The sequence below is a fragment of the Rhinolophus ferrumequinum genome, chromosome 17 (assembly GCF_004115265.2).
Source record: "Rhinolophus ferrumequinum isolate MPI-CBG mRhiFer1 chromosome 17, mRhiFer1_v1.p, whole genome shotgun sequence".
In the NCBI taxonomy this organism is placed as follows: Eukaryota; Metazoa; Chordata; class Mammalia; order Chiroptera; family Rhinolophidae; genus Rhinolophus; species Rhinolophus ferrumequinum.
The window spans coordinates 51,628,553-51,644,658 of record NC_046300.1 but is presented as its reverse complement, the minus strand read 5'-3'; the positions used below and the strand labels follow the sequence as shown (position 1 = coordinate 51,644,658).

The following is a 16,106-nucleotide window of genomic DNA, read 5'->3' as shown; positions in this document are numbered from 1 at the left end:
TGATTGGTTTACATAACCCTATTTTAAACAATGTGTAATTTTATTTCAGGTGTATCTTTTAAGCAGCAAGTCTTTGGGGTTCTCACACCTCTACTTTGTAACAAAATATTTTTTAACTTTCAGAGTTGATTTTTGTTTTCTTGCTGTTACTATTTAGTTTTCTGTTTAAAATTATACTAATGGTTACCTATGTTTCTAAATTCTTAAACCCTTTATCTGATTTTAGAAATCATAATTAACTCTTACAGAAAGATCAAACTTCAACACGTTGCACAATGTCCTGAGAAAACAAAATCCTAAAAAAATGAAACAGTCTTGCTTCCACGACTTCACAGATTTAGACAATGCCAAGAATCTGCTTTGTTTTCATTTATTCAGTATGCTAAATCTTTTAAGTTTTTTTTTTTTAAACACAGATATGGTTGTATTGTATGTATTGCTCAGCAACTCACCTTTTTTGTTTTGTGAAGCTGTGGAGACATTGTGTCAGCTACATATTCCTTTTTTCAACCATAAATTCCTTAATTGTTTCATTTTTTTCTTCCTCCCTCCTGCACCATCCAACCTCATTCTCTGTGTTTTCATTTGATTCACTTTTCTGACCCAGAAATAATCTTTAAAACTTCTTTCAACAAAAAAAAAATATCAGAGAAAGACCCTTGGGAAGAATATTTTATAAATTCTTGCAGATCTATATTTATGTTCCCTTTACATGTGAATATGTTGTTTAGGATTTAAATTTTTTAGTCCCAGTCTTTATCTATTAAACTTTTATAAATATTGCTCTGTTATCTATAGAGGAGAAATCTAAGGTTAACTTAATTTTTGTTCCTTGCCTTCTTCTTATGTTTAAATGCTTAAAGAAGTTTATACTTGTTCTTGAGATATGAACACTTACTAGGGTATATTTTCAAATCAGCCTCTTTTAATTCATTTAACTTAACTTTTTTTCTGGTCTAGAAAGTTCTTTCCCCTGATACCGTTACTAGTACGTCTTACCTATTTGCTCTGTTTTCTTCATTGGGAAAATCTATCACTCAAGGTTGTATCTTTATAACTGTTTGTAGTATCTATTATGTCAGACTTTTTATCTCTTTTTAAAATTCTTCCTATATTCAGGGAGGGTCCCCCACAGTGATTTCTTTCTCTTCCTCGCTGTGATTTCAATTTATTTCATTACCAAATTGTTTTTCTTTCCTGCTACAGTATTCTTAGTTTTGTTCTACTTTCTTATCTTGGGCCTAGGCTTGTATATGGATTTCCCGAACAACTTCAAGGGGAATAAGACAGGAATAAATAAAAACAAAGTCAATGTTTTCTTTAAAAATTTCCTGTTTCACAAATAAGGACATACTTCTTATGAGAGATTTTCCTGAATGCTTAGCAGGTATTCTTAGCACCCTTTCTAGTGCTGAATACTTTCAATCTCCATTTTTTTGTTTTCTGTTTACCACTCTTTAAACAGATTTAATTAAGTCTAATGTTATATAGGTAGTTAGTTATGCACACTTTACCCTTGGTGCTCTCTTCCACCTGATTAGATATTACTAAATTCTGCCTCTTATTCCAAACCAGATGCACAGGTATGTGAAGTGCCTACTATACTTCGTGGATCCTAAGAGGCCTTCAAACACTTCCATTTCCTTATTCTATTTAACTATTAAATCTTTCTGGTAAGGCAAGAGACCTACCCAGTTTTCAATATAGAAGGATTCTTTCCACAGAGTTCAATTTTGGAGGACTGAGATAGGGTTTCCCCCGAGTCTGAGACTGCCCAGTATTGAGAGCCAAAGGGAAACTTTGGCCAGGACTGGCTCTGATCAGGCGTTATTATTAGTTTCTTCTGCAATAAGGCCATTAGTGGAATGAGACTAGGTTACAAGATCAGTCACATCCCAGTTATACTGTGGGTAGGGCCTCATAATCCACACTCACTATTCCCAGGATTCTAAAGTAACCTGAATCAGGAATATAAAAGTTCCAGGTATTCTATTTTTATTCTACTGTGTTGGGTGACCAGCTATTTTTTAAACATCTTGTCCCATTATGATAAATCCACAAAAATTCTTGCTGAACTCGGAACTATATGCTATAATGGGCTCTCCTGCCATATGACATGGGTAAAGATGTGTTTTAAATTGTCCTTTATATCCTTTTGCATGTTAGAATTATGTAATATTTTAGTCATAAAGTTGAAAAGTCAAAAAAGGAAAAAATACATAGACATGATCCAGTTATGATTACGCATATATGAATGTCTTGGGCATTAATGCAGATCAGTGTTTGTGCAGCTACTCACTAAGAAAACAATCTAGTACCAAAGGACTCACGTACTGCACAATGACCACTCTCTCAAAATCACACACACCCTGTTAAAATAAACAAATTCAGCAAAGTTGCAGGATACAAAACCACTACAGAAAGATAATGTATCTGGGAAAAGGAAATTAAGAAAACAATTCCATGTATTATAGTATCAAAAATAAAATACTTAGGAATAAACAGGCAAAAGATTTATACCTTGAAAACTACAAATCATTGCTGGAGGAAATTAAAGAAGACATAAGTAAATCGAAAGATATTTTGTGTTCATGGACTAGAAAACTTAGTATTATCAGGATTACCTAAAGAGATCTGTATTTTCAATGCACCCCCTATGAAAATCTCGAAGTTTTTTGCAGAAATAGAAAAATCCATCTTAAACTTCATATAGAATCTCAAGGGACCCTTAATAGCTAAAACAATATCGAAAAAGAACAAAACTGGATGACTCACACTTTCTGATTTCAAAACTTACTACAAAGGTATGATAATCAAAACAGTGAGCCAGTGGCATAAAGAGAGATGTACAGAACAATGGAATAGAATAGAGCCCAGAAATAACCCTCATATATAGTCAAAAGATTTTTGACAAAGGTGTCAAGACTATTCAGTGGGGAAAGGACAGTCTTTTCCACAAATGGGGCTGGGAAAACTGGACATCCACATGCAAGGAATGAAGCTGGATCTTTATCTTACACTATATACAGTGTTTCCCCGAAAATAAGACCTATCAGGACCATTAGCTCTAATGCATCTTTTGGAGCAAAAATTAATATAAGACCGGGTCTTATATAAGACTGGGTTCATATAATATAATACCAGGTGTTATATTAATTTTTGCTCCAAACAATGTATTAGAGCTGATGGTCGGCTAGGTCTTATTTTCCGAGAAACACAGTAATATAAGACCCCGGTCTCCGGGTCTTACGTATATATGATATGATATAATACGATATGATATGATACATGATACGATATGATACGATATGACATAATACAATACTGGATCTTATAGTAATTTTAAGGCAGCACAAGAAAAAGATAAAATGGACTTCAATCAAAATTAAAAACTTTTGTGCATCCAAGAACACTATTAAGTGAGTGAAAAGTCAACCCACAGGAGAGGAAAAAAATACTTGCAAATATGTATCTGCTAAGAGATTAATAGCCAGAATATATAAAGAATTCCTATAACTCAACAATTCAATAAGCAAAGGATTTATAGATATTTTTCCGAAGATGACAGAGATGGCCAATAAACACATGAAAAAATGCTCTATATCATTAATCATCAGGAAAGGCAAATCAAAACTACAATGAGATACCACTTCGAACCCACTAGTAGGGCAATTATCAAAAAAATAAAAAGTGTTGGTGAGGATGTTAAGAAATTAGAACCTTGTGCTTTGCTGACGGGACTATACAATGTGGCAACTGTGGAAAACAGTAATATAAAATCACCAAATTAAAACCGGTAAAATTTTAACATAAAACATTAAACAAATTATCTTGTGATCCAGCAATTCCACTTATGGGTATATACCCAGAAATGAAAGCAGAGATTATTTGTACACCCATGTTCATAGCAGCATTATTCCTAATAGCCAAAAAGTGGTTATCAACTCAAATGTCCATCAACATTTGGATGGACGGATGGATGGATGAACAAAATGTAGTATTACACATACAATGGAGTATCATTCAGCCTTCAAAAGGAATAAACATTATGATAATTGCTACAACTTAGATGAACCCTGAAAACATTCTAAATGAATATGTGAGACACAAAAGGACAAATATTGTATGATTCTAAGTACTAGAATACAGTGTTTCCTCAAAAATAAGACCTAGCCGGACAATCAGCTCTACTGCGTCTTTTGGAGCAAAAATTAATATAAGACCCGGTCTAATTTTTGCTCCAAAAGACGCAGTAGAGCTGATTGTCCGGCTAGGTCTTATTTTCGGGGAAACACGGTAGTCAAATTCACAGAGACAAAAATAGAATACTAATTGCCAGGGGCTGGGGGGAGTGAGAAATGGGGAGTTATTGTTTAAAGGGTACAGTTTCAGTTTGGGATGATGAAAACAAGATGGACAGTGATGATGGTTGCGTGACAATGTAAATGTAGTAAATGCCACAGAACTTTAATCATTAAAAATGATTAAAATGATAAATTTTATGTTACTATACATTGTGTCACAATAAGGAAAGGTGGAAAAAAAGAAATTAGGTGGAATTTTTGTCTGGACAACTGCAGAACTAGGTTGGTGGTAGCAATGGGAAGCTAGCAGAATGACAGCCTCACTTTCTACTCCATGTTAGAAAGTACATTAACACATTCCCTTAAGAGTCTTTCCAGAGAGGGGCAGTCATTACAGTAAGCCAAGTTTTCATGAAAGTGAGGTATTCTCAAAAAGGCTAAGGCTGTAAATAAAATTCTTAGAAACACAAAAGGAGTTTTAAGCTGCATGGTGTAAAAGAATATTTCGTCTGAACAATACAGAGATGAGAATACAGGGCCATTCAACTGGGGGAGGGAGAGTGAGATTGAAAATCAGGTGAGAGAGGAAAGGAACCTGTTGAGACCACTGACCAATCTGCTTTGTAAACTGTAACTACAGCAAACCTTTGAGGAATAGAGTGAAGAAATAAAATGGAGTCACTATAGTCAAACTGGTAAATTACTAAAATCAAGTAGGTTAAGGCATGAGGAAACAATTCTATTCTTGATTACCCCTTCATGGACTCTTGCACACAGACCACCTACATCTACTATCCAGAACACCAGATCTGATCAGACCTCCTGGCACCCATCCTCCATACTATTCAACTGCCTGACATCTTACTGGTAAGTGTCCTGGACTGATCCTAGGGTTAAGAATGCAGAACTGATTATTCTCTAGAATGTACTTTTACTGTAAGAACTCTTTACTTTCTTCTTCAGAACACTTTGGGTTTTTGCCTGGTTGAGTTTCTAGTTTACAAAGCTTAAGACCCTTGAATAAATAAGCACTTGTTATATGTCAGCCACTGTTCTAAGCACTTTATAGGCATTACCTCATGTTTTAACAAAATTGGCCTTGGAGACCCTGCCTGTAACCAAATTTCTCCTCTCAATTACATAAAGAGGTTAATATTCAAATAGTATAAATTGTCCTGGCTATGGCTGAGATTTCTGAAACCAACTGCTTTCTGGTATTTAAGAAGGATTTTTTTTTTTTTTAATTTTTTGTTTTATACAGTTAATTCATTTTTCCCTCAATAGCATCTTTCCAGTATCTTACCACATTCATACACAAATACATAAAAACTGCATTTAAATAGTAAAAGAATGAGTAAATAATCATACTCTTTAATTCTTGGTTATCCAGCCCTGGATTTAGTATGTTTTCCCTTCAGGTCCTTCTCTCATCACCAACTCCCATCTCTGACTCCAAAATATAAATAAATTCATAGGGTGTTTTTTTGATTATAAAAAAAGGACAGATGCTTTCGTTAAAAAAAAGAAATACACACACACACACACACACACACACACAAATGGTTATTTATTTGGAAATAAAGTCGCCTCAAATGGTTAATTCTTTATTTTTATTAATGACCATATGGTACAGGTTACTCCCAGGTAATAAATGACCTAAAAAACCATGCAAATTAAGCAATAACAAATGATATACTAACATTTCAACCTGATTTTTGATAACTGAAAATAGTATTTTTAATATTAAAAATTCTTCAGTCCTAATGTTGAAAAGTAAATAAGCTGATTCTCACCAACTTCACAAAGCTTTAGTGTAGTTTTTTGTAGTATCTACAAGTATCAATTTCTAAACTTTATACACTTAAAAATTATCACCCAGAAATACAGAGTTTTCCAAAATGACTTCTCTCAAAACTAATGTATTGCCTTTTAACAGTCAGTCAAAGTGCTTTGGGAATGTGGAAAAATACAATTCAGGTTTCATTACTTATGTTAATGTAAAATTATCAGGACTACAAAACTGTTTGATGTAGACAAGTCAGCCCTATATGGAGCACAACAAAGAGCCCTACAAACAATCTAACTTGGTGGGTTCCTTAAGAAATCTAACAGTACTGAGTGAAAAGGTCTACCATCAGAATCACCCCTTCAGGTTACTGTTATTATTTTCAGAATACATTTGTTAAAATGTAAATGTACATTAGGAAGAAGGGATTATGTGTGTAAAAAAATAGTTAATAACTTCTTACAATTTAAGGAGAATAATGCACTCAGTAAAAATTAACTGGTCATTTAAAAAAAAAAAGGAGTACTTAGATTCACACCTTCAAGGAAAACAGGTTATATGAGTATAGTGATCAAGCACTAAAGGGTATCCATATTCAAAGTAATGGCACTTCGAACTTACCTCTAAAATCTGACTAGCTCTAGATAGTGAGTCCCCATCAGCCTGGACCACCGTTACCTGACTGGGAGACTGTGACAGAATGCTGGAAACACTAGTAGAAGTCTAAAAACAAGCAGAAAAACAAGGGCACTTTTCTCTTTGTCTAATATTAAACACCAGCAAAATTTGAAGGTTACCAAAGCACAACCTGAGGGACACCTGGTACGTACTTATGTTTCATTTGTTAACCTGGCAGTGGATACCACATGGTTAGTGGTAGAATTTTGTGGTCATCTAAAAAATTGCACAGTTCTTTTATAAGAGTCCAAAGGAGGTGCCTATGGCCTCTACACTCACCTATTAACATAGTAAGACAATTTACAGAATGCAAACAGACTAGTTGAGATCATAAATTCAAAATAACATTGTTTTCAAATACCATATGAAAAGAAAGTTTCTAGAAAATAAATAAGCTTTATGATATGAACATGGCTTAACATTAAAACTGCAATTAAGATGTCTTATATTCCATCAGTGCTTAAATTTGATCCTCTTACCTTAGATTGGTCAAGAATTTGAAATTTTTCCCATACTATTTTATCAGTTTCAGATTTTTCCAAGGATTATTCCATTTTCAGAAGCTTCTTTTTCTTTCTTCTTTAAAGCAACCTGTTCATCTGTAAATAATGTCCTTTTTTAAAAAATGTACAAAAACTGTAAAAAAATCACGTAAACAAATCATGACCTTCTTAAAGAGTACAGATTTCTACATAGATCAAAACTTTTTTAGAGAGGAGCTTAACTCACAACAGAGAATTTTAAGGGATATGGAATAAAGGAAAACTTTTAATCAGAACCAAAATATGGCACAAATGGATGTAAAAATGTTTGTTTTATTACAATTATCAATAAAGAACAATGTTTTCAGAACATTTTTTACCGTGCTAATTATTCTGAGGTTTTACTGTCCTGTAGTGTTCATTCAGTTTTTACTAATAGGCTTAAAAGCTAGCACTCTGGATTCAGAGAACTGTGGGATCAAATCCAAGTTCAACCACTTCCCAGCTATGTGACTGTGGGCAAACTGCTGTTCACCTATCTAAACCTGGTTGTTCTTCTGTAAAATGCGAGTAGTAATAGTGCCTATTTCAGTATAGGGCCTAGCGCAAAGTAAATATTTAATAAATGTCAACCATACTTATTCATAACTGTGGAATAGTGAAAAACCCAGTGAAAATCTTTTGTCTAACAGACCAATATAAAAAAATTAAGCTCAAATCATCAGTAATTCTTAAAAATTGAGATATATAAATTTAAATCCCCCCAAAATTAATGAAAACATAACTTTAACAAACAGAGATGTGCTTTTCTAATAGTATCAAGTAAAAGAAAATAAACTGTTTTTTGAGATAATAATTAAAGCATAAAACACTTCAGTCACTTCCAAGTAGTTCCATCTTACTTCAGAAGTTTGGTATTATATTTTGATAAACTACATTTATACTGAAAGAAAATATTTCAAGCTGAACTTATGATATAAACACATACCAGATCTCTAAACCTTCTTACACTGCTACCATATTTTTAATTTCTTCATTCTTCTGTTACCTTCACTTCCAATATCAATTCATTCCCTATTTCTTCTGCTCATCTCATTTTCTAGATCACCTGTCCCATCAGGGTTATGACTGCCTCACAGGAATTCCCAGTTGAATGGAGGGTGAAGCCCATCTTCGCGCTCCTAGTATTGCTATTCCTCAGTACAACTGTTACTTCATGTATTTTCCAAACTCTGGACCCTAAGTCTAGTCCAAGAAGTAACACGAGTTTTTCAGTTATCATCAATATTTTAAGACCCTAATAGAAATTATAAGTTTTTCTGTTATATGTTCTACAGGCTGACAAAAAGCAATAAGCTTGCTTTTGTATGGAATATACTAATTGATATCATATTGATGATTCATTAGAACATTTTATTTTTAAAAATGAACTCAATTATTTTTAAATAAAACCATTTTTAAACTCATAAGATTTCTGTAACGGAAAAAAATGAGAATGGATTCTCAGGAAATGAGAAAAGTTTAGCAATCTTTGTTTGAGCTCCAAGAGTTCCAAAATGATACTATTAATGATCATCTCTGGCTTTTGGTGCGCACCACAGAGTGACAAATAAAAAGATAAAAGGGAATGTGAAACCACAAATCTTATGCATTTGCAGAGAACTACTCTAGATGGCAAATATTATAAGACTTTTGATAATATCATACTGAAAGATATATTTCATCCTCTATATTCCATAAGCCAACAAAACTATAATAAAAGGTGTAATAATTACTTACCAAGCTCTTTCCTCCACTGGGCTTTTTTTGCTTCCAACAAACTTTTATCACGTTCTCTTTCCCCCAGAGTACTGAAAATGTCAGCTGGTTTCCATACATTCTCTCTAAGACAAAGCACAAAAAATAACAGAACCCTTACTATACGTTTCTATACAACTTAACTCCATAAATATTAAGTAATAAACTCTTAACTAGCTCTTAATCTTCAGAGTAAATATTTCACATGAAAGTCAAGGAAAAGCAAAACCATATTCGTAAGATGGCCCCACAATAACAGATATGAGTTACATACATAGCAATTTTCTGCTCATACTGCTTAGATGTATCCTGGTTTTTATTTAAAACAGATTTATTTTCATCCTGGACATATGAAACAGCCTCAGTTTTTTCAAGTAGTCCCATAATGTTCTCGTCCTTTGGCTGATTAGGAATACTGTTTAAATGTAGACTGTCTTGACCTGGGAGGTAAAATAAATGCTTTTAAATGAATAGACATTAAAATATATCTATTATGATACCTTATGTTGGCATAACTGCTATATAGTTTTAAAAACACCGTCTTCACATTATCTAATTAATTACCTCTCACAAGAATCCTTGCAGTGGGTACTACTTTTTGTCAAAAAAGGAAACTGAGCCCCTAGAGGTTAGATGGCCCAGAGGTATGGCCACAGCCATAAAAATTCCTGTATCAAATAACAAACAAGCAACAACAAAATAAACCTCCATTTACTCCTGCCAAAAATAAACACTTTTATAAACAATATAAATGAAAACACAAATCACAATTTTATTGAGAATAAATGCAAATAGTTTTATAAAAAACTCATTACCTTGTCCTATGTTCTCATTTAGTTGGGAACCAGTGAAAAACTTTACCATGGACCGCTGTCTCTATGCCCCCCAGCTATAATACCTATTACAAATATTTTATACAGAACTCATATGCTTGGCTCAAAAATTAGATTCTAATTTGCTACTTAACATGCTAGTTCTCTTAGTGAAGAGAAAGCATATCTAATATACAGGTCATAAGATCAGGTAAATTCTGCTTTTAATTTTGTTGATATTCTCTCATTATCCCTAACGCAATTTTATGTTTTGTTCTCTAAGCTAGAATTCTAGCCTTAAAGACAAAATATAGCTCCCTCATTTTACAAAGAATAATCTCGACCAAGAGCAGGTAAATGACTCTAGCATCAGTAGCATCAGCACCTTGGGAGCTACCTGACCCCCAAACCATTTGTGGGGCCTCTTCCTGGTGACTGTTTTTATTTAGTTCATGATTGCCTAACAAAATTTTAATGCTATTTCTACTCATATTCACAATTCCTTAGTTCAAAGTTGAAATACGAAGGCTTTTAAAAACATAACATATTTATGACTATTGAAACAAAAGGCATGTAACACTACAACTCCTTCCAAGTCTACGTTTTCTATTGGTTAAAAAGGTAGTGCTGCCAGTCCTTAGCATGGACTGAGAGTCTGGAAAAGCAAAATGTGGGGATCAGGAAAATCAACATTTTCAGCTACTGAAGACAAATCTTCATAGTAAGTTTCCCTCAATTTTCACTAGTAATACTATAATGATTTTTAAATAACATTTTATATAATTACTTTTAATGTAAGTAAAGCCTCCTACATTCTAAAATAAGTACAATTGTGTTTTGTACTAAGATCCTTCCTAGAGTCCACAGAAACTGGATTTCTAAAGGGTATGGTACATGAGAATAATATTCTGAGCATCAACCTTAAAATATGGTATAATTATAAAAGTAATTTTGCATACGAATGTTCTTCAAAAGAATCATTATTTTAAAAAATTGTTACACATTAAAATAGAATTTGAGAGGCACAGTTACATAAAATCCAATGAACCTGAAATTCTAAAACACTTTATATTCATAAAATTAATATGAATTAAAACTTTAGAAAAATCTTACTTGTTTCCTCCTTCTTTCCACTCTCAGTCAGGGAAATAGATCTATTTCCTTGGTTTACAGTCATCAAAATCTGTTGTAGTTGGTCTTGGGTTAGACATACCAAACTACTCTTCACATTTTCACTTGTGATGTGTTTTTTGCAAGGCTTCTGTTTAGCTACTACAGATGTGTTTACAGTGTTTCTAGTCTTCTGTATATTAGGGGTTGCAGGTGAAATCTCTTTCTGGATATGAAGACAGTCTTTATCTGCATACTGCTTGCATAAATCCTTAGTGGGTGAAAAAGTCATACTATCCTTTTCACCTTTTGCCAGTGAAGTTTCTGAACCAATTCTCTTCTTTTGCAAAAGTTTTTCACTCCTGATACAAGTATTTTGTGTTGATTTTAGAATGAATCCAGTTTGTTTTGTTCTTAAAGGACATTTTGCAATCTTGGTCTTATTTCCCATCTGTTAAAACACCAAAAATTTATTCTTTGTAACAGCCCATGAAAAATCAACAATTATCTTTATATAATCTGTGATAAGTCAGGCCTCTAAACTCTTTTCCATTTTGCCAATATCTACATAAGAAACTAACATTTAACCTTTGCATATCTTCATTTGAAAGCTTCATCAAGTGGCAATTATTTTATTCAGGATAATGAAGAACACAGAACTTTTATTCTAGTTGTTACGGGACATCTCCACTTTTACGATTGCAATACCCACATTACCTCTTTCCTTTAAACGCATCTATAGACTCACAGGTTACTAGCCCTTATTCCTTGATGAACTTAGTAGCTCGTGGGTCTTCATCCCTCTCCCTAACATGACTCCTGTCTTAATTATTGGTGTTGTCATACCCACATAGATCATTCTTCCCCCATGCTACCTCAGTTACTCATTTCCTTAGTGATATCTTATACTGACCTTGTAATTATCCATAACTGCAATCCCTCCATGAGCTCAATTTCAAGCACTGCACAATGACCACCACCACTTCCTATTTTTTGCAGCTTAACTTTCTCTTGTATTTCAGTTCCAACAATTCTTAAAGTCTGCTGGGAACTGTAATCTGTTGATCCTACCACCGTCCTCTTGTCCTCGCTTCCCTCCTTACCAATCTTAAATTCCACCATAAACCCAAATTATCATGGTCTTCCATTCTTAAGTCTTCTGCTCTATGTTACAGTCCCTTGGCAAATCCCAACCCTGGGAAAAATCTAACTTTTCACCTACTCTGCCTGCATCCAAGGAGAAAAAACACACAGTCACAACATCTGAATTCATCTTAAATACATACCCAAGAACAACAAATGGGCTCTTCATGCAAACTGGAAGTCAGGCACACATTTCCCAAGTTCATTTACTCTCACTCTTTTAGCAACAATTTGAACTTTCTCCTGTTTCCCAAAACTCTCTCTTTCATACTCATTCTCAGCTGAAGACCTTGATTAATATTTCACTGAAAATCTTCTAGAAGAGCATTCAGAAAAAAACTTTACATTTCCACCACCAAATTGGTACCAGCATCTGTACCCATACAAACTGCCTGCCCTCCTACTACTAGTACATACTCCCATAGCCCTCTCTCAAGGATCTCCAGCAATCCTTTGCTTGCTCCTGAATCATCACTATTTCTTTTCTGCTGGTTCACAAAATCTTTTTTACCGTCTTAAAAAATACTTGATCCCACTTTCTCCTCTAATCTCCTAGAATTCTATTCCAACCAAACTTTCACCCATACCACCCCACCAAAACTGCTCAAAGTCACCAATAGTTTCTACATTGCTAAATTCAATGACTGCTTCTCAAATCCTCATCTAACTGGACCTATTAGCTGCATGTGACACAGTAATTATTCCTTCCATTTTGAAACACTTTCTCTACTTCAATTCCAGGACTCCACAATCCCGGTTTTCCTTCTCAGTATTTATTGGCTCCTCCTTTTCTCCAAACCTCTTGAAGTTGGAGTACCTTGGGCACAGTGCCAAGATCTCTTCTTCACAATCCCCAATTCACTTGGTAATTTCATTTACTCTTGTGGTTCTATATGTTATCCACATGCTGACAACTTCCAAACCTGTGTCTCCAAGATGGTTCTCTCCCTTAAATTCAGGTTCCATCTGCCTAGCCAACACTTCCACTGGGTTTCTAATAGACACTTCAATCTTATCATGTCCAAAACTGAATTCCTGAATTCCTTCTTGCCCCTAAATAACTTCCTCCATTCACAGCCTTTCCCATTTCAGTTACTCATGCCAAAAATTTTGGAATTATCATTGAATACGCTCATGTGCCTCACTGAACTTGCCATCAAACCTTGTTTTTGCTCCATCTTCAAAATACATCCTTAATCTGACACTCCTGAACACCTCTTGCCACCCTTCTGCCCCAAGCCATTAGCTCTTACCTGAGTCACTGAAAAGCCTTCTGACTGGTTTTCCTGCTTCTAGCCTTGCCCCTCAGTTTATACTCTCAACCCAGCAGCCACAGTGATTACCTTAACATGTAAGTCGGATCAGGTCCCTTTCTTCAAGTTTCCAATGGCTTCCCGTCTTACTGGAGGAAGAAAAGCTGCTCTTATCTCATCGCCAATCTCATTTTCTATCTCTTAGCCTCCAACCACATGGGCTTCTGGTTTATTCCTTGAATTCAACAAGACCTCCTCCAGTCTTAGACCTTAGCACTAGTCAATCCCTCTACCTGAGAAATTCTTCCTTCGGTTCTACATGGCTCATTCGCTCACCTCCTTCAAATATTTGCTCCCGTATCACCGGCCCAGTGGGCTCTTCTCTGACCATCCTATTTAAAACTGCTGTTTCCTGCTCTACCCTGTCTCCCACCTCACTACCACTCCCCCTTTTCCCAAGGCTGCTGTGCCCTCTTCCCTTTCTCTTTTATTTTTCTCTGTTGCCCTTTTAGTCTTGTAATATTCTATTATTACTTTGCTTATTGTCTGCCCATTCCACCCCTTTTTCATGTAAACTCCACAGGGCAGATTTTTGTCTGCTTTGTCCACTGCTGTATTCCCAGTACCTGGAACAGTGAGTAGAACAGAGTATGCGTTCAGTAAATTTTTGTTGACTGACTGTCCTCAACTATGCCATTTTAAAGACTGGATTCTTTCTCTTTCTTTCCCCCCCAAATTAGTGCCCCTTTCCAAAATATCCCATTTCTTTGGCTCCGTAGTTCTAATCTCTCAGACCAGTAGCCTTGGAATCATCTTTGACTCTTTATCCTCCTTTAGCTTATCAGCAAGTATTGGTCATGTCTTCCTTCCAAACATTTTTCTCACCATTTAAAAGACAATATGCCTAAATTCAGGTTGTCATTACTAGATCACAGCCTATCTCAAATCTATCCCATTTAATCCACTGTACACTTCTGTAAACCCAACTAACCTAAAATAATTCAAGTCTTTCAATCAATATTAAGTGTTGCTTTTATGTGCTCATCAGTATGGGAAAAAGTGTTGGAGGTGTGAAGTTAAATAAGACAAGATTGCTGCTGTGGGGAGTGGGATAGATGCCACATGGCTTTCATCTCGCTTATCATATCCCAACTTTGTTTTTCAATAAATTATGTAACACTTTGATCAATTAGCCAATCACATTTTGCCCTACTTTTCAAAATATATTGTAGAATCAGTATTATCCCACTCACCTTACTACAACCTATCTCTTCCTGGCTTTAGGCTTTCCATAATACCAATACCATAATCTAAAATCTCTTTTTACACTCCCATCCTTGTGGCTATTTTAATATAACTAATTCAATAATTGAGAAGAGGCAAACTCAAATACCTACTGTAAATTAGGCTGGGTGGGAACTAGGATAAACTAAAGAGCACTTTTCCCATCCAAAGGAGGCAGACACTACTCAGAACCAGCCCACACTGCCAAAAAGGAATCTCAGCTTACTTGCTAGATCATCCAATATTTCAAAAGAACCACGAATACCAAATTTTACATCAAATTTTCCAACTTTTAGACACTGGCAATTCATTCTAGTTTTTGAAAACCACTGTGTGGATTAAGCAAATTCTCAGCATACTGCATACGGCTTACACAGCTGAGCCCCACCACCTCAGTTAGTCTCCAACTACTATAGCTCCTACTAATCTCAATCTCCTTTAACTTATACTGGCCTTTTTTGGGTCATTAACAGTTGAGCATTTCATTTCTCTAATCAGATTCTCATTCAAACTGCAAAGAAGTGTAGATTTCTCTTGCAAGTCTCTCATTTCTGTCCCCTTCCTTCCATTCTGCTAACCACCATACAAGTGCAAGACCTCATAAGACTCTCCCTGGATTACAGTAATTGACCTTTAAGTGGTCTCCCTGCTGTGATAATGTCCTTCACAGAGCAGCCTGAAGACTTACAACACAATTAAATCATATCTAGTCTGCTTTTCAAAAATTCTTTAATACTCCCTACATGCACATCAAGTCAGTTCAAATGAGTACACATTTAAACTCTCCATGACTGTAACCCCACTAAGCTTCATGTGGTATACTTCCCCGAGGTACAGACTAGTCCCAAATTTTGCCCACCATTTTCTGTGAGCTTAGAATACACTTCCCTACTTCTTTTACTATAAATATTTTCCTCATCTTTTAAGTTCTAATTAAAATGTCACCTCATTTATGAACCACTCCCTGGTCTTTTCAAACCACAAAGAGCTGCTCTTTCCAATGTTTTCTCCTTTATATAACCCTACTATGACACACATTTTATTCCACTTGTATTAGATAGTTATTTACCTGACTGATACCCTCACTTCCAAGAAACAGGAACTAGGTTTTACTCTTCTTTTCCCTCTCACAGTCACAGAGCAAATAAAGCCAAGAATAAAGCTCTATAAACATACTGGAATTTTACAGCAGCAGTGAGTCCTATTAAACAGATACCTACTAATTGGAGCTCTAATTTAACTAGACTTATTTTGCCTCATAACACTTACATCAGAAATACTATACAGAAAAGGTCTTCTAAAAATATTTATTTAATAAAGGGGGAGTGGGAAATGACCTGTTATGAGGTCACTATACATTCCGCTAAACTCTGAATACTTTTTGTAGCTCAACACCAAAGAAGAACAATGAAAGGAGGCAGTAAAAAATTGTGAACTACAAAATAAATACTCAATTA

General features: G+C 34.9%; 1 protein-coding gene across 1 annotated transcript in view; it reads right to left on the bottom strand.

Annotated features, from left to right (window-relative positions):
- Positions 1-16,106, bottom strand: part of CCDC66 (coiled-coil domain containing 66) — a 43,435-nt gene that overhangs the window by 18,409 nt on the left and 8,920 nt on the right. The window contains 7 exon segments of the mRNA XM_033132727.1: positions 6,712-6,813; positions 7,248-7,306; positions 7,309-7,326; positions 7,329-7,367; positions 9,030-9,133; positions 9,322-9,487; positions 10,973-11,420. Coding sequence (XP_032988618.1) covers positions 6,712-6,813; positions 7,248-7,306; positions 7,309-7,326; positions 7,329-7,367; positions 9,030-9,133; positions 9,322-9,487; positions 10,973-11,420 — 936 coding nt within the window.